This window comes from Phlebotomus papatasi, chromosome 3 (genome assembly GCF_024763615.1).
Source record: "Phlebotomus papatasi isolate M1 chromosome 3, Ppap_2.1, whole genome shotgun sequence".
Taxonomy (NCBI): Eukaryota; Metazoa; Arthropoda; class Insecta; order Diptera; family Psychodidae; genus Phlebotomus; species Phlebotomus papatasi.
The window spans coordinates 12,443,174-12,469,510 of record NC_077224.1 but is presented as its reverse complement, the minus strand read 5'-3'; the positions used below and the strand labels follow the sequence as shown (position 1 = coordinate 12,469,510).

At 31.0% G+C, this 26,337-nt stretch overlaps 2 protein-coding genes across 10 annotated transcripts in view; one reads left to right on the top strand and one right to left on the bottom strand.

Annotated features, from left to right (window-relative positions):
• LOC129807774 (protein stunted) overlaps window positions 1-26,337 on the top strand; it is a 351,397-nt gene that overhangs the window by 299,553 nt on the left and 25,507 nt on the right. The window lies entirely within an intron of this gene.
• The window catches only part of LOC129807756 (UNC93-like protein), a 54,384-nt gene that overhangs the window by 9,471 nt on the left and 18,576 nt on the right, over window positions 1-26,337 (bottom strand). For 7 of the 8 annotated variants that reach the window (XM_055857225.1, XM_055857229.1, XM_055857227.1 and 4 more), the window contains one exon: window positions 3,982-5,026. In XM_055857225.1, the coding sequence (XP_055713200.1) occupies window positions 3,982-4,962 (981 nt within the window). In that variant the 5' untranslated portion in view covers window positions 4,963-5,026. Of the gene's footprint in view, window positions 1-3,981; window positions 5,027-14,195; window positions 14,401-26,337 lie in introns of those variants that run through there. The other variant, XM_055857228.1, reaches the window with a different exon arrangement.

Genomic DNA, 26,337 nt, shown 5'->3' with positions numbered 1-26,337 from the left:
ACTCATACTCGTACTTATTGTGAATTGCATTAAAACTTCTTAATAATGCAAAATCACATCATAACTAAGACAATCCATGGCAAAATTGGGCATACAGTAGAGCCTCGCTATAGGCCATATTTGGTTCCAGATTTGACACTTGGGTCGCACTATATACAGTAGACTCTCACTTAATCGGCTCTTTTTCAATCGGGTGAAAAATTTTGTTGACAATTGTCACGTTTAATTATGAAGATAATTCACTCAAATTCCTATTTTATCGTGATTCTTTATAATTGAGCGTTTTTTTTTGTGGAATTTACAAAGGCTTTGACGCCCAAATCTATCGATAAACCGGATGACATTTTGCCCCAAATGCCCAAACAAGAGAGAGTCTACTGTACGTACTAGTATTTAGTTTAGATACTCATACTCGTACTTATTGTGAATTACATTAAAACTACTTAATAATGCAAAATCACATCATAACTAAGTCAAACCGTGGCAAATTTGGGCATATTTGCTTCATTTGATAATCATAGTCAAACTTGAAAAATATCAATAAAGTTTTTTTTTCAAATTTAATTGCCGTCCGAATAAAAAACTAACCCGGTCTTAAAAGTGCCGAATTAGCGACAGTCTACTGCATGTATCTTCAGCCGAAAATTTCTAACCTCAAAACAACACTCGCGAGGCAGTGCCATTTCCATATATTTTCTTAGCACTTTTTGTTCGAGAACTGCTGACCGGTCAGCATATTTTTGCTGATCCATTTAGCAAAACTATGCTGAAAACGCTGCCTTTTTCACCTAAATGTGTTCGCTGGATATTTTTGTGAACCAATGCGAATCTCATAAATACTCGTACGTTATAGGTTAAGATGGAGTAATTTGGAATCATGCCTAAGTTGGAACTTTGAGAATTTATAATAGTTTTAGATGGCAAAACGAAAAAGCAACGTAGAAATACTTTCGAATGTTATGTCTTGTACTTCTTCGTGGATTTCGTTTTGTCTTTTACCATCTAAAACAGTTAGAAAAACTCAAAATTCCAAAATAGACATAATTCTGAATTATCCCATCTTACCCTACGCCATGAATAAATAAAATACGCCATAAATACACTAAAAACTCAAAATTGTTTGTTCCCAAGTCAATTAACCCATTTAAAGTCATGAAAAATGTTGATTACTTTAAAGAACGTGGCTTAACAGGTAAAGTTACAAAGAACATGTCCAAACAAATTGTTAATTTGCTTAAGCAAAACTTAACCTTAAAATTGCGACAAGAATATCATAATTAAAAACAAATTAGAAAATATCATAATTATTTGAACCCATCTTACGCATGACCTCAAATATCTAGACGCAAATTTAGAATACCGATTAATCCAGACCTCAAATTCGACCACTTCTACATGTCTCCTACTATGTCGATCCTCCGTTATAATTTTCCCGCCGATCGATAAAATGTTAACAGTTTTTAGGAGAAAAATTAATCACTCGAATTTGTTACAAAAACAAGAGGGTAAGTTATAAAGTTAGGTTATGTTGCTCCTAACCTGAATCTAAAACTTTCTTGATAACTTTCTCCAGTATTAGTTATGAAAATTATTTAAAAAAAAAAAATAATGACAGAAATTTGATAAAACGATAAGAATACACAGGTATAGCTTATATTATTCTTAACCTAAAACTACATATATCTTCCAAAGATGCTCCTAGAACCGAATTAACTTTTAGAACTCCACCAAGATTAAGTCTTTCCAGACCGTAAGATTTTCAACGAGCAAATTTTATTATGTTTGTTCAAAAAAATTATTAGCTCAAGAATTAATCAAGCCCCTGCGAAAGAATATCCTAGATTTAGACACCCTGCTTATACATTGTAATGTACGTAAGAATCAGATATTTATCTACTCTACATATTCTAAAAAAAATGGTTTTTCCAGAGTATCCATATTTTCCTATAGATACTCAGATACCCTTAAAAAGTAAATGAATTAAGCGTATTCCATAAAGGAACTGGAATTTTAGTGCAAAAAATTAGCATAAATATGTCGGAAAGAAAAGTAGTAGAGCATAAAATCAGGTTAAGTATCTTCTAATCTGAGAAGAAATTAGGCTCGAAGATGGGTAGCTCACAAATATGAGTTACATAATCTTTATTAAAAGAATAACAACGGAAATTTGTTAAAGTCATAGGAAATTAAGTAAAAAGTGAGGTTATCTTACTACTAACCTAAAATAAAATCGCTTATATTACGCACATTAGTGATCGAGCTAAATTTGAAAAGTCACACGAATATTTAGGTTACAAAATAACTGCGAAAGTTTGTTAAAAAGACAAGGGTTTATTATAAAGCTAGATTATGATACTTTAAATGAAAAAGTATAATTCTAAGGGTTCTTATAATACGTAAATTTGATAGAAACTTTGAGAATTTCTTTAAGATTAAACTCATTCAACAAATTGTTGCAATTTTTGGATGAGAAAACAGTGGAGTCTTTATTACACTCAGAAAAAAGGGGGTGCGATTAACTTTTTTTTGCTCATAAATTTAACACCTTTTAGGTGTAAAAAATATATCAACATTTTTTAATGTTAATTTTACTCCTTTTTACGTGTAAAATTAACATGGAAAGGGTAACTTTAACCCATAATACACCTAAAAAGCATAATATTTACACCGATTTCGGATCAATACTGCAGGGTAAAAAACATTTTCGAAATATTATTTTAACTTTTCGGATTTCTCTCAGTTTAGGAACAAAATGTTAAGTCATAGTGTTAGGTTATGTCACACCTAATCAAAAAATAATCACACAATAATGGTTACATTAATTGTATTTAGTAGAAACTAGATATTTTTTTCAATTTAAAATGCTGGATTTTCTATTCTAAGAAACCTAACCTCAAACTAACTTTGAACCCTTGAACTGTAAGAAGTTCTTTTTATGTAAATTGAATTTTATAATTGCAATTAGTCCTATCTTTCTAAAAAATCACCAGAAAATTAATTTGAAGAAGCAAAAAATAGGATAAGTGCCTTTAAAATAATGCGTTTCTAGGTTATTTCATTTTCAACAAGAAACACTTTATCGCACTTGATTATATTGCAACTGAATTTACCTAAAGTCCTCAGTCTTCTAGGGGAATTCTGTAACAATATGACAATGTCACATGATAAACTTTCGTAGTAATTATGTAGCAGGACAACATTAAAGTCCAGTTAGCGTCGAATAGCCATTGCAAGGAGTTCTGTGAAGCTCTTTGTAACCAGTAATAATACGATTTTCAATTAACTTTCCTGAATTCACCACACAAAAAATTCTTAAATTTGTCATATGACATTCTCATACTGTTACAGAATTCTCCTGCTGATCTTCATCCATTTTAAATCTCAGTGTGAAGATTGAACAAGAACTTAGGCCAGAATTGGATCTAAAATAAATTTGAGGTTATGTTCAGTACATTGTATATGACACAACATAACCTTTTGATTATATTCTTTATTTGTGTTTTCTTATTTAACCGATTTATCCTCTTGTATAATCAAAATTTTGTAGTAGCGGAAACAAAACTACATAACCTATAAACTTCTAAAATTACTTTAAAATCCTAAAAAAAAAATCTCATAAATTACAGGTTATAACCGCACATTGGATCTTAATATAGTTTATTATGCAAAATAAACCTTAGGATTTCCCAAATGTTCTTCTAAAAACGTTAATCTTCCCTCAAGTTTGGAAACTTGTTTTACTTTTTAAGCTGAAAGTGTCAATTATTCATGATGAATAGTTTTTAGCGTTTTTACAATCTAAGATTAAAAAGTCTGCAAAAACTATCCGAATTTTTTGCATGTTGCAAATGAATTTTCCATTCAACCAAGTTTTTATGGACATTCTGGTTTTTTGTTAAATTCAACTTGATCCTTTATTGACACCATTTAGATAGTATTAAAATGAAGAATAAAATATGGGATAGTAATTTTGTGGCTTACCTGAGTAAAATCAGCTCCAATGAAGGCTTGTTCCATGCCAATGAAGACTGTAATGGGGATGAGAAGTTGTTGATTGGGCTTTTTGAGCTGATTGGCCGTGGCGGCCAGGAGCTCAATGCCAGAGATCGATTGGGCTGAGATGGAGCCACGTCGTTTCTCACCGTACCTCGACAGAGGATCGAGGAACAGGGCAATGATGATCACAGCTGCAAAGATACAGCTCAAGTAGATGGCAGAGATCTCGAAGATCTCTGACTCTGGTGGGCGCTCGAGATTGGTATTTTCAGCCGAAGCGACGACGCAGAAGTTTGCGCCGCATGTTTCCAGACTAGCCTCACTGTAGGTGTGATTGATGTCGCCGCCACCGCCGCCGTGGGCGCCACTTGACAGCACCAGGCTGGAGATGAGATTTCCCCAAAGTTCAGCCGTCTGCCAGGCCAGGAAGAAGAAGCCGAAGAAGCGCACGATGATGGCCTCGACAGACTGATCTGTGATCTTGGCATAGACCTGGCCCACTTGGGTGAGATAGGTGGCTTTGGAGGCCCACATAGGAGCAGCGCCTAGACCCAGTAGGATACCCGCAGGAACGAGAGTGTAGAAGCGCGGGAAGAACTGGGAACCAATGTAAGGAGCATAGCAGAGCATGCTCAGGCACAGGGTCCACTTAACTGTGAGCCGGCGAATCACGAGGGTGGGAATGAAGATGCAGGATACCACAATGGCGGCGTAAATGGCGCTGAGGGAAACTGTACCTAGGCCATCTTTGGCATTGATAGACGACTGGAGATTAGCCGTACCCTGGAATGCCGTGAATTGTACCATGAAGGCAAATGAGATTGTTGTGATGTTCTTGAGAATTCGCCATTTTTCACTCCTGGATAGCTTGACCTTCTCTCTCATGGATATTGTGTCTTCGCCACGGGACGGTGGAGGCTTTACAGGACTGTCTTTGTCCACGTCGTAGGCTCCGCCGAAAGTCATTTTTCCGTCGGTGGTGTCTCGTCGTCGTATCTATGATGTCCAGAGACAAAGTCAGTTTCTCAGCCTGAAATTAAAGAAGAAAGTCGAATTTAACCTCAAAGTTAGGCTCCATTGTGAGGTTATATTGAACATAACCTTAAAAAACCGAGCAAACTTCAAAATATTCTCAGAAAATAATGAAATATTTTCACAAATTTGACCTTTTAAAAGGAAAATAGAAAGATAATAAAATTTAAGTGAGATTATATTGCTTCTTAAGTTGTTTTTTAGAAATCCTAACCTCACAACGATTCAATCTGTTGGAGATATTAGGAAATAAAGCCATCAGAGTCAATTTGGGATGAGAGATGAATACTTTAGAGCACTAGATCACGAGAATGTGATCCTAGGACCCCTAGCATCAGGTTCTGCCCCTCCCTAACCAAAATATCTTTCTCTTCCTTGTTTAGGAGTTTATTAAGACTTTTTTCACATAACCTCTAAAAATTAACTGCATTTTTTGAGCTTTCTTGTTTTGTTTCCCCCCTTACCAAGATCTTAGGCCTTTTGGCCTATTTTGACCAGTATCCTATGTTGAAAATCCTTTGAAAACTAAAAACATCCATTAAAATACACACCAAAATCATCAATCTATAAAATTAATATCTGACAAATACTGAGGAAAAACAATAAATAATTAAGACGGGGACTTTACACATTAATAGCCGTACTGTTTTTGAGTTATTGTGTATCAAAATTTGTGAAACTGGTGAAACTTGAAAAAATTTCATGAACATTTCTCAACATTACGATTAAATTACCTTTGCCTTGGTTTTCATAAGTTTCGACATTACAAAGTCATATGGATCTTTGTTCGGGAAGCTTAACCTAATGCTTAGAATTTACTTAAAATTTTAGGGACTGTAAAGTTTAAATAAGAAGGTTATTTAATTTAGTCAGATTATGAGCAAAATAACCTCAAATAATTGAATAAGATCTCAGATAAGGATTTTAAGCAAAACCAAATTTGATTTCCATTATACTAGAAAATTATACGAACTTAAAGCGATCCTTGAAGTCGTAGGCCCTTAAAGGATCTCTTGTAAGATTGCTTTAATGTTTAAAATTATTGATATGCTTTGATGTACGCCCTTCCTAAAAATAAGGCTGCATTTGTTTATTTTTCTAACACAGAAACTCGAAAAATTTTAGGTTATATTAGGCTAACCTCAGAAATTCAAGACATATTTTGTATTCTAGAGTGTTAGTTGAATTCTGACAAAAGTATTGTTGAAATTTGAAAATATGCTAGATATCCATGTAATATTGAACTTTAAAATTTTCTGGTAAAAGCCGACCTTTGTTTTTAAGGTTAGGTCATTCATAACCTCAAAGACTCTTCTTTAAAAACTCCTCTTTCCCAGAATTTGCGTTCAATGGAGTTTTACTTGCATAAAATCAAAAGTTTTGGTATTATCTTAACATTTTCAATTTTTTCTCAATGTAATTAATTTTAATAATTTGTTTTACAGACAAATTATGTTTCCCAAATACTTGTAATGCCAATGACTCTCTCTGACTTTGAAACGTTTTTTTTGTTTTATTTTTTTTTCGCTCAAGCGACACTAAATTTATTTCGACTTATAATTTTTAGCTCATCCCTAATTTAAAAATTTACCCTTCAGTTCTAAGAATAATCTTTAATTATTTATTAAATCTTTAAATTAATCGAATTAATCAACTTTTCAACTTCGCAAAAACTTAGCTTTAATGGAAATATCAAACTTCTTTAATATTTATTTAAAAAAGTCCACAGGGAGGACCTTCTAAACCTTTATTTCAGAGGTGTGCAAGAAACCGTTGAAACCGAATTAACGTCAAATGAAACATGTACGTCAATGGTCAAAACGCTACTATAACAAACTTATTTTGACGTTAATTCGGTTTCAACGGTTTCTTGCACACCTCTGCACTAAAGTAATAAATTCTGTGCCAGCATTTATTTTATAAAATTTCACTATGTCAAAAAAATCATGAAAAGGTATTGTATTTGGAATTAGTTGATCTTGATCTTGGGATCTTAATTTGACGTTTCTGTTCGTGATTTTGAATAACTGTCAAAACGTAAAACTCATCAAATATCCTCGAATATTCTTTAATTCTGTTAAAAGTATTGTCACGATTGCATCCTTTTATCGTCTTTAGAGAAATATTCTCCTTAAAAATGAGCTAGGATTGCTGAAGTTCATATAGGGTTGTAAAGGTACCGTTACAAAAGAATTTTAACAAAAGGTTCTCAGTAATTAAAACATTTTTTCTCTGAATTTATTACTCAAAGTATTTAAATAATGGTATCTTTTAGGACCCTGCGATCTTTAGAGGTTTTAACTCTTTTTTCAAGAAGAATATCACTCCTTAAGAGACATTTCTCTAGATACAATACTTTGTTTAAGAATTAGAAGGATGATAAAAGATTTATAAGGAAGATCCGGAAAATTGCAGGGAAAAAGGAAGAGATGAAGATATGGTTTGTTCCAGGAAAATTTTCTTTGAGTGCTTATTTACAAAATATTCTTAAAAAGGACCAATATACGATTAATTGTTATTGTATAAAAGGAGTTTTGCAAAAAAAATTACATGTTTTAATATTAATAATATAATATTAATATGTTTTATGCTTTAGTGCTTTTCCTACATATTTTTGGGATCGGTCCAGGAACAAAAGTTGTTACCATTGCCAATACCTACACAGTAAAAAATTTTTGGCTGCTTTACCATAATTTTCATTGTAAATTTTACATTAAACATGTAATCGTGAGTACTAATACACATTTGTGTAATTTGTACACATTTTGTCTGAAAACTGTGTAATTTGTACACCTTTTATTTGAAAACTGTGTAATTTTACACGAAATATGTAAGAAAATATACATAACTGTGTAATCATTCCCAGTTGATTACACGGTTTACAATTACATAAAATTTAAATTACACATTTTCAGATTACACGTTTTGCTGAAATACATAATTTGTGTAACTTTACAAGAATAATCGTGGTAAAAAGGCAAACCAACGATTATCCTTGTAATTTTTTTTACTGTGTATTCGATGGTATAGGTCTCATTCGTGTCGAAATGTCGGTGAGGACCGTTCTTAAACATTAGAATTAAAGAAAAGCTTACGAACAGGAGGGGTAAAAGACATCTGCAGGGGACAAAGTCACCTATACTTACGATAACTTAAATGTTTAAGCAATCTTTATGGCAGAATTGATATTATTTTAATATTCCATTTTAATGATCTATTTCGATTTTGGATAAAAGAATTGAGGTTAATGTTAAGTAATCAAAGGATACGCGGCTTAATAGGCTTTATACAGCCACTAGTCGACCCTTCGGATCTCATCTCCCAATCGTATTATTTTCATAATGTTTATTATTTCCTGTCTCAAGTTATTTGCTTTTTTTATGGAAAACAAACACGGAAAATGGGATAATTTTACAAGAAAAGTCATGAGTCATTTTTCCCTAAAAGTACTTTAATTCATAAACCATTTAATCCAGCATTTAAAATTAATTTTTAATGCGTAATTTAACTTAAAGAAAAACAGCGCGACATTTCCCGGGTGTCTCACCTCAATAAATAAGCTGTTTATCAAGAGACATGAGAAAAATTTCACCTAGATCAAGAGTTCTGAAATTTTTCTTTATTGGCTTAAAATTTATAAAAGAACATGTGCCACATTAACAATATAATCTGTGAATAAATTTGCATAAATTTTGCTAAACCACAAATAAACTGTGTCAAATGGAGTAAATGTTTTTGAATATGGAAAAATACCGTGCTAAGTGGAAATCCTTAAGTAAATTTTTGGTGATTTCCTGAATAAATCATACTTCTAAGAAATTAAACTTAAAACTGGCTTTTTAATCGCAGTTTTTTATCCCAATCTCTAGCTTTATTGTAAGTTTTCTCTAAAAATTTCTCTACGAAGCAATAAACGAGAACATTAAGCATTGTTTTGCGTCATTCCGCACAATTCTATTATGTAGAAAAATATTTGAAGAAAATCCGCAAAAATCTATCGTCATGAGAGAATATTCATGCAAGAAATTTAATTTGCTGATTTAGATAACTAATAATAATCAGTTATCAAATCTTCTGGATATATTTGACGTGAAGTTAAAAAAGTACAGGTGAATCTTCATCATTTTATATAATTTAATTGGGATTTTGCTTGGAGTGCAACACAAAAAAAAAGACAATTAACAGGAGGATGGAAAAAAGCTTCGCAAACAAATATTCATGCTTCTAATAATGGTATAAATGATTTTTTCTCAGTCAATTAAGACCATCAACACGTGTTTTCTTGTGCCCAACCATCTCAAAGTGGCACAAATTGAGCAATTTTATCTTTTAATTGTGGAATAGTTAGTAAAATCGTTTTGATAAAACTGTTCTAATTGTTTTATTTGTAATCAGAGTTGATCTTCTATGTTACATCTGTTTTAAATAGATCTTTGCGGTGTTACAATGTTTTGAAAAGAGTCATAAAGCAGTTTATTTGATATTTAGTGAAAGAGTTTCTTTTTATTTTTTTTCTATTATTTTAATTCACAAACAAACATATTTTTATTAGTGAAATCGTTTTTAATGACATGAAAATAAATAAGTTTAATTGAATTAATATCTTTCAAGAAATAGTGTGAAAAATACTTCACAATAAATATTACATTAATAAAAATTTAGTACATGGCTGTACTAAATACAGTAACAGAATCTTTTGGTTTTTACACGAAAATATTTGAGGAAAGAAGGGCACAATAATTTTTAAAAGATAATTAGTTTTAAATGCCTTTAAAAAAGGAAGAAAGGAAAATAATTTAGTACAGACATGTGCTTCTGGGATTTTGAGCAAAAAAGTTATTTAAATTTAATTTCAAAAGGATTATGAAATCATTTATAACATAGTTTGAAAATTATTTCAAAACCTTGCTTATAATACTTTTATTTTTTTATATTAAAAAATATTAATTCGGATGAAGTACATGGCTGTACTAAATATATTGACAGAATAAATAATTCGGGTTTTACATGACAAAGTTTGAGAAATAATAGACAGCAATAATATTTAAAAAATAACTCCTTTTTAAAAGCTTTTTCATTACAAAGAAAGAAAGAATAGTTTAGCACAAACATGTTCTACATGTTAATAAAATTTATGTCCATCCTACAGATTTTTGCATAAAACTTGAACATTGAGCGCAAATCCAAAATTAAATATGTGCTCTCATAGCTTCATTTTATTCGATTATTTAATAAATTAAGGGTTTTTGAAGATATACATAAATTACAATAAAACAGTACTTGTACTAAAAGCACTAAAAGTATAAATTATTAAATTTGTATCAAACTCTCAAAACAATGAATATAAATCTATTAAAGAGGAACTAGATACAAGTCCATTCTATTTGCAACTGTTCATGGGGCAAGAAAAAATGGAAGTAATTAAAACATATACATATGTTAGTACATGTAACCTTATCAGTGATTTTTTATTTTATTTTAATTTCAAATATTCTCAAAATTGATATAAAATTCTCTTACACAATCTGACATTCTCACATAGTACAAAAGAAATATAAAGTAATAATATCTCAATAATTAGCACATGCATGTGCTAGACATGCTAAGAATTTTATTTTTTGCAATAAAATGGCAAAATAATTAATCAAATGATGATTACTGTTTGTTTGTTTGCTCAAATACGAACCAATGCATCGAATTTCTTGATATGTTCTCATTGAAGTTTAGAAAAGAAATATTTCATACATCAATTTTTATTTCTCACCTTTTTAGAGCGAAAATTACATTAGTACGTGCATGTACTAAAGGTGATGAAAACGTTAGCGTTTATATTAAAATGTGAAGGGAAATAAGTAAACTGTAATAAAGTTAAACTAAATAGAACAATTAGAAATTGCTCTCGCATATTCAATGAACAGGTAGAACAATTTACACAGTTAGCACATACCTACATGTACTAAAGATATTGATTTTTTTTTCGTGTCTATTCTTAGAAATAAAACATTTTGTTTTAAGTAAAGCTGAATGTAATAATTCATATTTGCGACTTATAGATAACAAAATTCGAATAATTAGCACATGCATGTACTAAATTAGCACATTCATGTGCATCAAATTAAATCTAGTAAATAATTCCTAAGTAATTTCTGCATAATTAAATCCAGTAACGAGAAGAATTCACAAAGAATAGTTCTATTTGCTTGAGCCTATTGAAAGAGCAAGTTTAAATCGAAATAATTAGCACACGCATGTGCTAAATGCAATACAAAATTCAGATTTTTTTGAAATATGACAGTAAAGAATGAAAATCTACTTAAGAGAAATTGAATTACAATTTCTACGTCTCTAAACATATTCAAGAAACAAGTAGAAAGTCTTATATAATTTATTAGTACATATATGTAATAAACGCATTAAAAGTCTTTAATAATTTTATTTGGAGTTTCAAAGTTTCATAGTGAATTCTTTTACAGAAAAAAATTCAATAAGTAGTCCTACAAGTCCAAAAATATTGAAAATTTTTAATGTCTTTTTTTAGAAATTAAAAATTTAGATTTAACAGAAACTAAATATAACCATTTATATTTGTGGTTTCCTAGAGAGAAAAATCTAGTAATTAGCACATGCATGTACTAAACACAATTAAACTTGCATTGTTAGTATTAAAAAGCGAAATTAAGAAAATCCAAAAAAAAGAAAAATCAGAGAAAAAAAATTCTATTTGCTTGCGGTTTTTCAGAGATCAAAAATAAATATAATAAGCACAGGCATGTACTAAATGCAATACAAAATACAGTTTTTGCATTGAAATATGAAATTAGTGAATGAAAATCTAATAAAGGAAACCTAAATATCAACTTCTCTTTCTTCATGACACTTTAAAAAAGAAGTCAAAAATTTAAATAATTAGTTCAGGCATGTACTAAACGTTTTAGAAACCTATGATTTTTATAGTTCGAATTGCGAATTATGCGTATTTTTGTTACTATTTTTTTTTTTTTTTTTTCAGAAAACAGTCACATATGGTATCAGTGGTTTCAGTACTAAATCTAAATTAAGCGTATGTAATGATGTACTGAACGTATAAAAAATCTTAAACCATTTGACTTGGGAGTTCAAAACGAATTCTTCAGCAGAAAGGAAAATTTCGATAAGTAGTACTAGTAGCAGAGAGAGTACTACTATTTATGACGGTGCTTGATTTTTAGTACTACTTCTTGCAATATTCTGGATTGCTGTTGAAGTCATCAATAATAGAGATTTGTTATAGAACAGAAAATGATTGATGCTTTTTAATATTAGTACTAAAATTAGTATTTCATCTAATATTAGTGCTAATACCATTTGCTAAAAAATTGGCAATTTCAATTAAAAATTCGTCGCAGGTTTTTAATACGTTTAATACATGAATGTACTAATTATTTTAAATTTTTACTTTTTTTTATTGGAAAAAGGAAAAGTTTCACTCAAATTTAAATTTATGATTTAAAAAAAGGCACTAAAAATTTTCAATATCTCTTGATATTTAGTACTCTCTCTGTCCCGAAATAAGTCGTACATTCTTTTATATAAAATGTACTAGCAAACGTACGACTTATTTCGGGACAGAGGGAGTACTAAATATCAAGAGATATTGAAAATTTTTAGTGCCTTTTTTTAAATCATAAATTTAAATTTAAGTGAAATTTTGTCTTTTTGTAATAAACAAATAAAAATTTAAAATAATTAGTACATACATGTACTAAACGTATTAAAAACCTGCGATGAATTTTAATTGAAATTGCCAAATTTTTAGCAAATGTATATAATGTATATAAAGCAAAAATAATATAAGATAAAATACTAATTTTAGTACATATATTAAGTACTAATATTAAAAAGCATCAATTAATTTCTGTTCTATAATAAATCTCTATTATTGATGACTTCAACAGCAATCCAGAAAATTTCAATAAGTAGTACTAAAAATCAAGCACTCTCATAAATACTTCGATTACCGTTTTTTAGTACAAGTACGAATTAATGCGAAAGACGTTGATAATAGAGAGAATCAAATTATAGAAGGAGTAGTGAGAAATAAAATTCTTAATGACGAATCATTTTTAGAACATGTTTCAAGAGCTCTACAAAATTATTTAATTGCAGTGATAGTGAATTTCCCTGCAAATTTCTTAGAATTGCTAAATCTCACGTTTCTTTCACAAAAATAATTTTCATTACCATCAATGTTAATTAGTCGGCGGAGAGTTCTTTAAAAAAAAATAAACAATAATGAGGCAATGAATTTCTGCTGCTTAAGAATTAAAGAGGTTCAATGCCTCTCTGTTGAGAAGTTACAAAAAAAAACAATATATGTATTCAATTTTCATTTCTATTCACTATTTGTCTACGTTGCTCTACGTCAATTTTTCTTCTGTTTTTGCTCCGTGAGATGAAAAGTGTAACGTTAAGATGCGTAGTAGAATTAGTTTTATTTTTGGATTATTAATTTTTTTTTTGGGATGTGCCAGAGGACAAAAGAATCGAGATAATTCCCATTGTGTCCGGCATAAAGCTGACACATTTTTCTGTGGCAAGAAAACACCTGCAGCTGTACTCACAAGGGAATAACCGATCAAATATTGGGGAATTCACGCAGAAACTTTCCAAAAACGTTCGGTAGATATTGTGTAAAAATTAGTCGGGATTATCCAGTGTGATCTAGACACTCTGCACAAATGCAGACAAATTTACACGGAAAATTCCGTCATAGTGAATCCAAATATCTGGCACGTAAGACAGGTAGGTTTATCCACTTGTACCTCTCTCGTACCATGGCAATAAATTACGTCTGAGGGAAGACAGTTTTATGAGGATTAGGTACAGAGTGTTTGCAGTAAAGTGACATGGGCTGATTGCGAGATAACAAGCATGAGTTGGAAGATCCTTTCCTAAAGAAGATAGAGGCACCTGACTCACTGACCTTCCCCGAAATAAGAACTATTGGAGATCTTCTAAGCACTGACACATTAAACTACTTTTTTTCAAGAGCAATTTCCCCCATTAAGAAAATTCACTATCACTCTCTGTTGAATTTTCGCCATAGAGAATGATCTATCTTGAACTTGACGCACATGCCACTTATTTGTGCCCTCTAACATTAATCTCATTTGATTTGTGGAATTTACCTCGAGAGAATGAGATGAAGAAACACTCTGCTGAAAATTTATACGGATGGCATATACCTGTCCATATGCTACATCTTCTGTCCGCTATCTCTTAGGAAATATTCACAGAAAATCTTACAGAAATCTCTGCAAAATTGTACTAAATTTTGTACACATAATCTTCCACGATCGCACGTTCGATCAGCTTTCAATAAAAGCTCATAAAATACTAAAAAAGAAAATAAAAACCTCTCTAAAGTGAATCGGTCTAGAAGCAAAATGCTTTTGTTACGATCCACTGAAGGATTTTTGTGTCTGATCTTGTGAGTGAACTTGAACGGTCATGATCTCTATAAGTGATCGAATGATCGTATTTAGAACTTCTCTGTATTGAATTTCAATTGGGGTATTTAAGAAAATTGCATACAAATATTAGGAATATTAAAATATTGCGATATGATCGCATTCCCAGGATTTTTTTTTTGTACATAAAACCTACACCTTGCTCTACCTCTATGATCGCCATGATCAATTGATCGCAAATAACGATCGCCAGACACAACAGATCAATAATAATTAAATTAGTCATTTGAGTTTAAGTGCAGAGCGTTATGAATTATTATTGCTACTTTTTATTGACTTTTTTGTTACTGTCTGGAAAGTTTGTTATACAAACTATTCAATTGCACATAATTTTCCCATGGAACGACATGTGATCATCTCTGAAGATCACCTATGAGTCAAACTTCATGCTCTGTGAATTCTAATGCGATCTCTGTGGAAAATATTTTCAATAGACGAATATCTTGAAATATCTATTTATCCGTTTGACCGTTTTAAACTTAAAAGTCAAACGCTTAAAGTGACCAATATCGGAACCAGAACATTTTATTATTTTTAAATATCCTAAAAATTATTTAATCATAAAATAGATAATCTACAAATAATAAAATATTTCATTTCATAAAATATTCCAGTCCCATCGACTTCTTTTATTGGCTAAAGCTTGAAAGCAGTCAAAGTTTCAGCCAATCAAAGAACATTAAAATATATTACTGCAATTCTCAGTAACAATTCTTTCGGAAATGTACAAATAATCAGTAAACAGTTAAATTTGATCAGCAAAAAATGCAAATTTTAGCAATATACTTAATTTAAAAGTTTGTAAGCAGTGAAAATATCACGCTTTTACTTCAGTAATTTCATTATAACCCTAAATTTTTTACTGCTTGTTTTTTAATATTTCACTGCTCATTTTTGATTCTTACTGTTAATTTTTAACATTTTACTGTTCATTTTTAATATTTTACTGCTCATTTTTAACATTTTACTGTTCATTTTTAATATTTTACTGTTCATTTGTAATACTTCATTGCTCATTTTTAACATTTCACTGTTCATTTTTAATATTTCACTACTCATTTTTAATATTTTACTGCTTATTTTTATTTTTACTGCACATTTTTAATAGTTTACTGATCAATTTTACTTTTTACTGCTCATATTTAACATTTTGCTGTTCATTTTTAATGTTTCACTGCTCATTTTTAACATTTTACTGCTCATTTTTAATATCTTACTGATAACTTTTAATATTTTACTGCTAATTTTTAAATTTTACATCTGATTTTTCAATTTTTTGTTGCTTATTTTCGATTGAAAATGAAATTGAAATTTCAATCCTTGTTTAACAGAAAGAATTTCACTAAATTGAAAAGATATGCCAACGCCAGTAATTTTGAAAACAAGACCAAAAACAAGAAAAGAAAATTTAGTTATTAAGTAATCAGAAAAGGTGTAAAAAATTTGATTGATAATTAAGGTATTTGACCAAATAATTAAGTAAGATCCATTAATGGACTTTTTCAAAAACTATTAACTTCATCAGAGAATCAGCAATTCTCACACTTTTGCTTGTCTTACAAATTTCTAAATTAAAGTAATAAGAAAAACATAACCTAACAGCTTAAAAGACTCTCTTCAAGTTGCATAATCAGATATTTGCATTCATGTTGAAAATCGTTACAACAAATATAACCTCACATTTCGTAATAATATCTCACTAAATTCCAATAGAATGAACAGAAAAAGATGATTGACAATGTTATAACCTTGAAAAACATAACTTGTGTAGTAAGATGTGTATCATTTCTTATCTAAAAGCAAATTTTTATCACAATTTTTGTCATCCTGAGGTCTTTCAGTGTTATTTTCAGTGTTTAAAAGAATATTTGCAATTATTTTGATCATTGCAATCCATTTTTTGTAGGTTATACCAAAGGCAAATTTGTTACATAACCTTATTCTACTTCTTTCATTTTCTTACACAATAATCTTTGTTTATTAAAATTTATTAAAATCGATATAGAAGTAATTTAATAATGAAATTGAAATAAATTTTCTCAAGTGATCTCTTTCTTGCTTCTTATATTTCCAGCAGTCAATTCTAATGTATTTAAAGAATTATAGGCTCATCCCGCAAAGTTACCCAAGATAGAGTAGAAATACATTTTAAAAACTCGAAATCTACTAATAAAAATTCGTTCTATTCGAAATTTAAAAGCTTTTTGGAGGTTACACAACGTTTGCAATGTGAGCATAACCTCATTTTGCAAAGTAACTTGTTATGAAAAGAACTAGGCCCTGGATTTGTGACAAGAATATATTGGAGCCGTACACTTTTAAAAGGAAAACAACATCTTAGGTTTATTATTTCAACAATTCGGGTTATATTTATATGTGTCTAAACTTTGAGGTTAGGATCATCTTAGAGAATTTCCAGATCTTTCTTAATATGCTGCTTACGGAAGACTTAACGATAAATCTATAACAATTGATGAAAAGAGTTTGTAAGATTTAAAAAAAAAATTGAAGTTTGCTCTATTCAAAGTTTAAATAACGTTTTAAAGGTTATGTTAAGCATAACCCTACATTGCAAACTACCTTGTGAACTTAATAAGGGAGTTGGATTCTAACTTCATGGTTTGCAATGCCTCTATTCGTTTAACTCTCAAAAGAAAAACCAGTAACTAAATGCGTTATTACAAGGCTCATTTTAATTTTGATAATATCCTCGATACGTCTCGATTTTGAGGTTAGGATGACCTTTATAATTTTAAGATCAGTGCCAGTGTGTTTCTTCTCTAAATGAGTTGTCCTTATGAAAGCAATTGCTCATATTTTTAAAATTTTAATATTAGCTTTACTTCAAATTTGAATAGCTCTTCGAAGGTTATGTAAAGCATAACCTCACAGTGCAAATTAACTTGTCATGTAAAAAACTATACTACGGATTTGTGATATAAAATGACTTTCCTCTGAAAGACTTAATGAGAAATCTGTAATAATTTGTAAAAATAATTTCTAATATTTCGAAAACTTTGAAGTTTACTCTATTCAAAGTCTAAAAAGCGTTTTAAAGGTTATGTTAATCATAACCTCAAATTGCAAACTGCCTTTTGAGCTAAATAAGGGAGCTGTGCTTTAGCTTTATTTTTTTAATATCGGTCATTTTTTTAATATTTTTAAGATCGGTCGTATAGCCATCAAAGCCCCGTTGTGATTTTGATTACATCCTCGATACGGCTCAATTATAAGGTTAGGATTATTTTCATAATTTCCAGATCAGTGCCAGATATATCTGTATCAATTTGTGGAAGCAATTTCACAGATTTTTGAATTCGCTCTATTTCAAGGTTATGTTAAGCATAACCTCACTTTGAAGAGGTTAGAGTTTGAACCCTTGCATAAGCATTCAGGGTATTTATATCTTTCATTTCTCCTTCCCGGAAGGATATTTTAAAAAACAAACCTTTACATCCGGCTAAAACTTCTAAAGCTATATACATGACAATGCAATTTTGTTCTGAATCATTTTGTTTTTGAAAATCTTGTTTTTCTGGCATTCCAGAGGAGACAAACACAATGTTCCTGTGGAATAAATCCATGAAGATCCATCAAGAAAAACAGAGTCCATGCCTGGATTTAATGCAAAATTTATTACCCTATCATGATTATGTCTAATTATCTTGTAAATAATTATATTTTCTCAAGTGCATATCACTAGAGAGAAATAACAATGCACAGCCAGGAGGGAAAAATCTTGACGTGGTCGCGGTGGCGGAAAAGCTCTGAAAGAAGAGTCTCTCTCAAACGGCCAAATCAATTGTGATAGTGCATTTGTGACTTTAGACAATGTCGCGATCTCATATCAACGGATTCGATCATTTCCATCATCAGCTGCCCCGGGGCTATGCAATTATGATTTCCGGTATTATGCGCCCCATCCACGTGACAATGTCTCGTTACAGTATTTTCGCTAATTTTTCAATTGCGAATTACATACAATGGGAAAAAGGTTTGTGCGGGGAGGCATTTGGTGCTGTGGAGGACGGGAGGAAAAGTATCGCAATAATAGTAAAAAAAAAATGTATTCATTTTTTTTCTAACAAACTAATACTGGGTATTCTTTCCATTGACTGGCAGATCGTAAAAATTGTCGTGTTTTATGGTTGTTTTGAGGTAGAATGTTGATAGTGTGTTGATGGAAATGGCATGGGGAAAAAAGAGTCACCGCGAAGAATTGGATAAAATGATAAATGCGACAAAGTCGATCATATACAGACAATTTTGTCGGAAATGACACGGATGTCCGTTTCACGAGGGAGGGAAGCTTTTAAATTTAAGAGACTTTGGATGGAACAACTAAAAAATATATATATCGAATTGATCTTGTGATCCTAAAGTGCTGCACTTGATCAACTTGGGAATGGGCCCAAAGAATGTTTAGTGCGATCACGGTGATTGCCAAGGAAGGCACGCAATAACTTGGCTCAACTGCTGATCAAACTACATGGGACTAGCATAAACTGGATGGAGGCAGTTGCAGAGTGAAATTACTGGATATATACCATTCAAAAATATATTGTTGAAGAGAATGTTATTTGCATATTGTATTTGGAATTTATAAGAGACTTCTTTTTTTCTCTCCTCAACCATCAAAAAAAAACCTGCCACCTAAGCAGATCTATCAATTAACTTCATGGCAAGATCACCTCTCAATCCCATTTGCATTTGGCGCAAGAAGTCCATGCATAACACAATTCCACAAAAAAAAAGAGCTCTCCAAATGATCGCGATTTTCTGCAGATTTCATTGTGCTCGATCGTGATTGCATCCATTGCATCTGTGTGCCAGGAAAGTGAGGGAAATGTCTAGATTTTTCCTGACTTTTCCAGAGAGTCAGCTGAGGTTGGTGGGGCAAAGGCGGGAACGGAGATAATAAGGCATGATTTTTCATTCGTCTATCGATCGCGTACTATAATTTGGCGATCACGGCACGCAATGTTCTCTTTATGATGATAACACTGCCAGTGAGATGCTTCTACAATGCGATTTTTGCAAATGATATCATTTTCCTCCTCAATTCAACCACAATTTTATAGTGAAAAAAATAATTGTGAACAACTATATAGTTTTATTATTTGCGCGGGAAAATTCAACTCACGATCAACTACTTCCCCAAGACCAGGATTAATTGATAGGTGGAAGTTTGTGAAAATGCAAATTCCAGGGGAAGAAACTCTCTCTCTCTCTCTGGAAATTTGCTAAAGATTATTTATTGCACAATTAAATTTCACAATGGGATTGAAGAGGGCAGACCAGGGAATCTTATAACACTTTTTATGTACCTAAAATCCGATTAATTACCTTATAGTTTGATCTAAAAATTGAAGAGAATTAGAGTAAGTGTGCCAAATTCCGACCAGCTTGCAATTTCGGCCACCTTTTTTGTTCTTCGAATTTCCATGAACTTTTAATTTTTACATACTCTAGAGACTATACAATGCAAAAGAATAACAAAAAATGTAGTTTGGACAAACGAGATGACGTGAAAAAGATATTGGAAGAATTCCCGAAGGGCAAGGAACTATGAGAATGAAGGTGTCCGAAATAGAGCACCAAAGCTATGTCTATATTTTTATTCATTTTAAAATGTATTAAGAATGATTTTAGAGTAAATAAATACGGTAAACTCTTTACAAGGTTCCAAGAAACACTTTTTAAGAAGAAAGAATTAAAAAAAATCAATTTGAATTTAAAATATATTTGACGCTTTGATGCAACTATGCCGAAATTTGGCACACTTACCCTATTGGAATAAAAATAATTTTTAAGAGTTCGAAATCTCCTAATAAAAATTCCTTCTATTCGAAATTTATAAAGCTTTTTGGAGGTTACACAACCTTTGCAATCTGAACATAACCTCATTTTGCAAAGTATCTTGTTATGAAAAGAACCAGGCCCTGGATTTTTGATTAAAAAGGACTAGAGCCGTACACTTCTAAAAAGAAAAAACTTCTTGGGTTTATTATTTCAACAATTGAGGTTATATTTTAGATGTGTCTAAACTTTGAGGTTAGGATCATTTTAGAAAATTTACAGACCTTTGCTAATATCTTCCATCCGGAAGACTTAACGAGAAATCTGTAAAAATTGATGAAAAGAGTTTGAAATATTTAGAATACTTGAAAGCTTGCTGTATTCAAAATTTAAATAGAGTTTTAAAGGTTATGTTAAGTATAACCATACATTGCAAACTACCTAATGAGCTAAATAAGGTAGCGGGGATCTAGCTTCATTGTTTGGAATGCCTCTAGTCGTATAGCTCTTAAAGGAAAATCAAGTAACTAAAAGCATTATCACAAGGCTCTTTTTAATTTTGATAATATCCTCGATACGTATCGATTTTAAGGTTAGGATAACCTTTATAATTTTAAGATCAGTGCCTGTATGTTTCTTCTTTAATACTTTATTACTTATCTGCAAACAATTGATAAATTCCCTTTATTTCAAATTTGTATAGATTTTTATAGGTTATCTAAAGCATAACCTCACATTTCAAACTAACTTGTCATGTACAAAACTGAGCTCTGGATTTGCGATAAGAAAGAACCAGAGCCGTACACTTCTAAATGGAAAAAAAAAACATCTTTGGTTTATTATTTCAGAAATTGAGGTTATATCTTCGATGCGTCTTAGGAAATTTACAAATCCATGTAAGTGTCTTGCCTCCGAAAGACTGAACGAGAAATCTGTAATAATTTGTGAGAATAATTTTTAATATTTGGAAAACTCTGAAGTTTGCTCTATTCTAAGTTCAAATAGCGTTTTAAAGGTTATATTGATCATAACCTTATATTCCTTTTGAACTAAATAAGGGAGCTTCAGCTATATAATTTGGAATATCTCTGATCGGTCGTATAGCTATCAAAGCCCCGTTGTGATTTTAATTATATCCTCGATACGTCTCAATTATGAAGTTAGGTTATCTTCATAATTTTCAGATCCATGTCAGTCTATCTGTATCAATTTATGGAACCTTTTAATGGTCCTTTATTCTTAATGGTTTTACCAGAAAAAAAAACTTTTCTCGGATTAAAAACTGTTCCCAAACGTACGTTTTTTTATGCAGAGGGAGTATGCCGAAATTAAATGTAGAATAGTTTCTGCTTCTAGATTCTTTTGAAAACGTTGAAATTCTGTATAAAGAAGCTTTGAGGCAACTTTTCTCTACAATTTCCTAAAAAAATGATAATTTTTCGACCTTTATTTCGTAATACTACTGGTTCATTATCTTAAACCGCCATGTAAAAAATTAATGGTAGTTTTCCAGTGAAAAATTAGTGATAGTTTTGGTAGTGTAATACACAACTTCTTTTAACTTTGTGTAATATTACATAAATTGTGTAATAATTTTGTACAAAATATAGACAAATGTGAAAACGAGGGTTATAGCAAGGGGTAAACAGGTCTGTCACTCACGGTGCCGATCAGTTCGATCATGGAAGCTGATAGAGGCGATCTGCCGATCTGTCACTCACGGTTCACTCAGATCCCCTACCACTAAATTATACTGTAATCAGACCTAAAGTTTATTCAAATGGCTTAACTGTTGAAATTTCTTCATAAGCTAAAATGTTTTAAGATACCTCGAAAAATCACTGCAATTGCTTGTTGTTTAGAAAATCCTGACCTTCGGAAACTGGGCTAAACCCCCTAGTTTGAAAATCGGTTTAATTGAGGTTCAGGAGATTTCTGAAAATTTCCCAGATCCCAAATAATTCTCGACTTCCCAGAGTAGTTTTACAAGGGATCTTCCCTGGGTAATCCAGAGTTTTTAGCATTATCCATGGGTTTTTGGGATATTTTAAAGATATACCGGATTACCTGACGGTTCGAAAAATTCTCCCGAGTCAAAAGGGTCTCGTGAGATCCCAAAAACATCTTTAATTCTCAAGAAGTTCTCGGGTTACAATTCAGAACGAGTTTTAAAATATTTCTGGATTATACGGGCTCCAGACATAAAGGTGTCTACACATTGGGAGCAATTTTCGTCAAAAATTGATTTTTTGAAGGAAATTTCTTACAGTGCTGTACGTGGAAACGTCAAAATTTTGTCAAAAATGCAATTTTTAATGAAAATTGCTCCCAATGTATAGAGGTCTTAAAACTCAATTTATGAAGAAAATTGCTCCTTGTTTGTATAATTATATAAGTACTGACGTAATAAATGGTAATGAAAATGCTCCTTGTTTGTATACGCCATAAGGTTTAGTCATGTGCCCTAACTTCTCAAAATTCTTAAGACTCAAGATTTCTTGAAAAATTTCGACTTTTAAAGTAAAATATTACGGGAAATGGTACATTAAATTCTAAAAAAAAAAGAAACTAATTAAATTGCTTGTTAATTAGGAATTAGGATTTTGAGAAGTTCTGGAAATGGATTAAACCTCTAGCCTGAAGACCGCTTTACCGAAAGTTTTCTGGATTTACAAGGGAACGTGATCTAATATTTGCCGTGATATTTATTCCCAATTACACAATTTGACTTTACATAAAATTATTATTAGAGGGGAAGTTGGGCACCTTTGAATGCGAGGCAGTTTTGAAATTGGGATGTTTTACGTATTTTTAAATAAAATTGAGCCTTATAATGTTATAATTTAGCTGCACAAACAGATTGAGAAGCTAAATTACATTATGATATGGCTCAGTTTCATTTAAACATAGGAGAAAAATCCAAATTTCAAAGATTCTTCACATCTCCCTACACACTTTTAAATTAAACGTCTTTCCGAAGTACGTATTTGTGTAACTTTACAATATTAATTATGGTAAAAAAGCAAAACAAACACTATCTGTTAGACGAATTAAAGACAATTAGGACTACCAAATTTTCCGTTGTAATTGCATTCTATTTTTGAAAAAAAGGTCTCTATTAAATTCCTAAATTTTATAATTCTAAAATAAGCTTAAATTCCAAGAAATTAGTCATTTTATAAAACCTATTAAATCAATTGCCCTTAATAAATAATCCTTAAACAAAATTTTTCCAAAAATGTCGCATGTTGGTAATAGCTCTAAGGGCCCTAGGTCTTAAGTTCCTTTAATTCTGCAGAATAATAAATTAACAAACACTTTGCTTCGCATTAAATTTTAAAGCTAGTCGTTATGACAAATTTAATAACAAGTTTTTGACATATCAAGCTTACCCTGACTATAAACCAAGGAAATAAATAAACACTTTTTGTCAGTAAACTAGCATTTTCGTCAGTAAAAGCGTCTTTCGAGAAATCGGAAATTACTTTAAACAATTCTTGACCATTATTGTGATTTTTTTACAAATATTATCTAATTAATTTTAGAATTAGAAACTTTTGATGTTATTTAACTGAAATACTGAGATTTTTTAAATATTTAGTTTTAGATAATCAGGGCCTATAATGCCGGTATATTAAGAGAGCAGCTATAGTGATCCATTTATATTTGACCTAAAAAAAAATAAATTTGACGAATTTTCTGATCCATTAAAGTATTTTTTTTTAGAAATTGATTGAGTTACAATCAATAGCTTGAAAGTCCAGACCGAGTATATTATGAGACTAAAATATTTTATAGGTATTAATATTTAATTGAATGGTTATATGAACTTTTAATGATTTATTTAAACTTTCTGTAAAATTCTTAAATTTTTCTATTTTTTATTTCAAACTTTATTTCAAATTATTTATACGGGTTCCGGTCAAAAACCCGAAAGCCAAAATCCCGAATTCTTAAAAGTGTCATAGCTACTCTCACGATTGCATCCGCGCTTTTTGGAGGCAAAGGGAAATCTTGTGTCTTGGAAAATTATTCTAAACATTTGCCCCCATATAATTTCATCCTTTTCAGGATTTTGAACATTCGGGATTTTGGCTTTCGGAATTTTGGCTGCTACCGATTTATACAATACACTTGTCCTTTTTGTTATGGGGATGCTTATGAGAAGTTAGGAAAGTAGGTTTTAATACAATTGTCAGACTGTTAATCAGATTTGATTGGCATTGGGAATCTTGGTCTCTTTGACTGACCTAGCGCAATCGTATTGTAAAGTCGAAACATACAACTAATTAGGGCAGTTAAGCCATATTAAAGCCCATATTAAATATTGTAGTAAAGTGGTATAATATAAAATATGAAATTTTTAGAATTCATAAAGATCTTTTAATAAAGTCTTGCAAACTTAAATGGAAGCAAAATATAAAAAAAGAACTTTATTTTAGAAACTTCATTGCAAGTCCTTCCTTTCGACCTAGAACTTAGTACGTACACACATCAGTGTTAGATTCGGTTTGTGTTTTTTTGTACACTATGCTTTCAATATTATAAAAGCTTCAGCACTTAAGCTTTTGTCTTTTTAAACTGTCCATTATAAATTTGCTCGTTAAAATCCGTATAGTTTTTAGTAAATAAAACTTTGGTGTTTTCCCAGTTACTTATCATTTATTTATTTTTTTTTATAAATTTTTGATGGTTTTTAGCAAAAAATGTACTAAAAATCCTTTTGCACGGTAATTCCGTCTCTGTTACCCGAAAGAACGTAATTAGGATTAACCTATATCCCTTCAATTCTGAGATAACCCTTAAGGCTTTTAATATTTAAATCAGTCTTTAAGCCCATGTATTCATATTTTTTAAACCACCGGGAACTTCTCAAAAATTAAATTTGAAAAAATCAGACCCTTCCCAGTTCTTTTTCATTTTAAATTTAGTTGAGAAAACAATTAAATTAAAGTATTGAAAATTTTCAGGTAAATTGTATAGAACAAATAAGACGCGATTAGGCTTTTATTCAGAATAGGAAATCATTACTTTTACTGCTAAATAAAATTTAACAACTCAAGTCTTTAGGTTCACTCCATTTCTTCCATTTAGAGGAAGATTTCAATGAGATAGTTTGGAATCGGACAAGTGAGAATTTCAGGATTTCCCTACAATTTTAAATAGTCAATGAAAAAAAGAAGACAATTATTATTAATCGTGTCGAGGCATAAAATTCACTTTTTCGACATTCAATTTTAGCCTCGTGGTGGAAGGATTAGTCAGTCCCCGGGGACTGTCCTGGAGCACCGATTTAGTTCCGAAAAAGCCCTAAATACACGTGGAGGTTCCTTGCCATGCTCCCAGGAAGACAATGAAGAAGCACGAGTCATAGGGCCCAAATAAAATCAGGCTAATCTTCCTAAATATTTATCCTGTAAAATTTTGCATTAAAGATTTTTCATAACTGTCATATAGGGGAAAGTAGGGCACCTTTGAAACTGGGTACCTTTGGAATTGGGATTTTTTCTCCTATTTTTATTTAAATAGAACTGAACCATAGAACCCAAATAGACACAGGCTGACCCTCAACAATTAGCCTATATAATTTGGCAATAAAGAATTGGATAAAGGCAAATTATGCAAGAGACCTCTAATTGATGATCATAAGCCATCAGTGTATGGTAGTTTGGGATAAATCTTTACCGCTAAATTTTACAGATCAAATATACTTAAGGATTAGCCTGAGTCTATTTGGGCCCTTATCATGATAAAAATTAGCTTCGTAAACCAATTGTGAAGCTAAATTACCTTACGATAAGCCTTAATTTCTCTTAAAAATAGAAGAAAACAGCATAATTTCAGAGGTATCCTATATCAAAGGTGCCACATTTCCCTCTACTGAGGATATAGGCTCAACCATTAAACAGGCTTCAGACCTAAGACTTAGTCATTTAACTTAGGATTGAGTTATTAAAGATAAGTGTCCTATAGATTCTCAAAAAGCAATAAAATTGCTCGC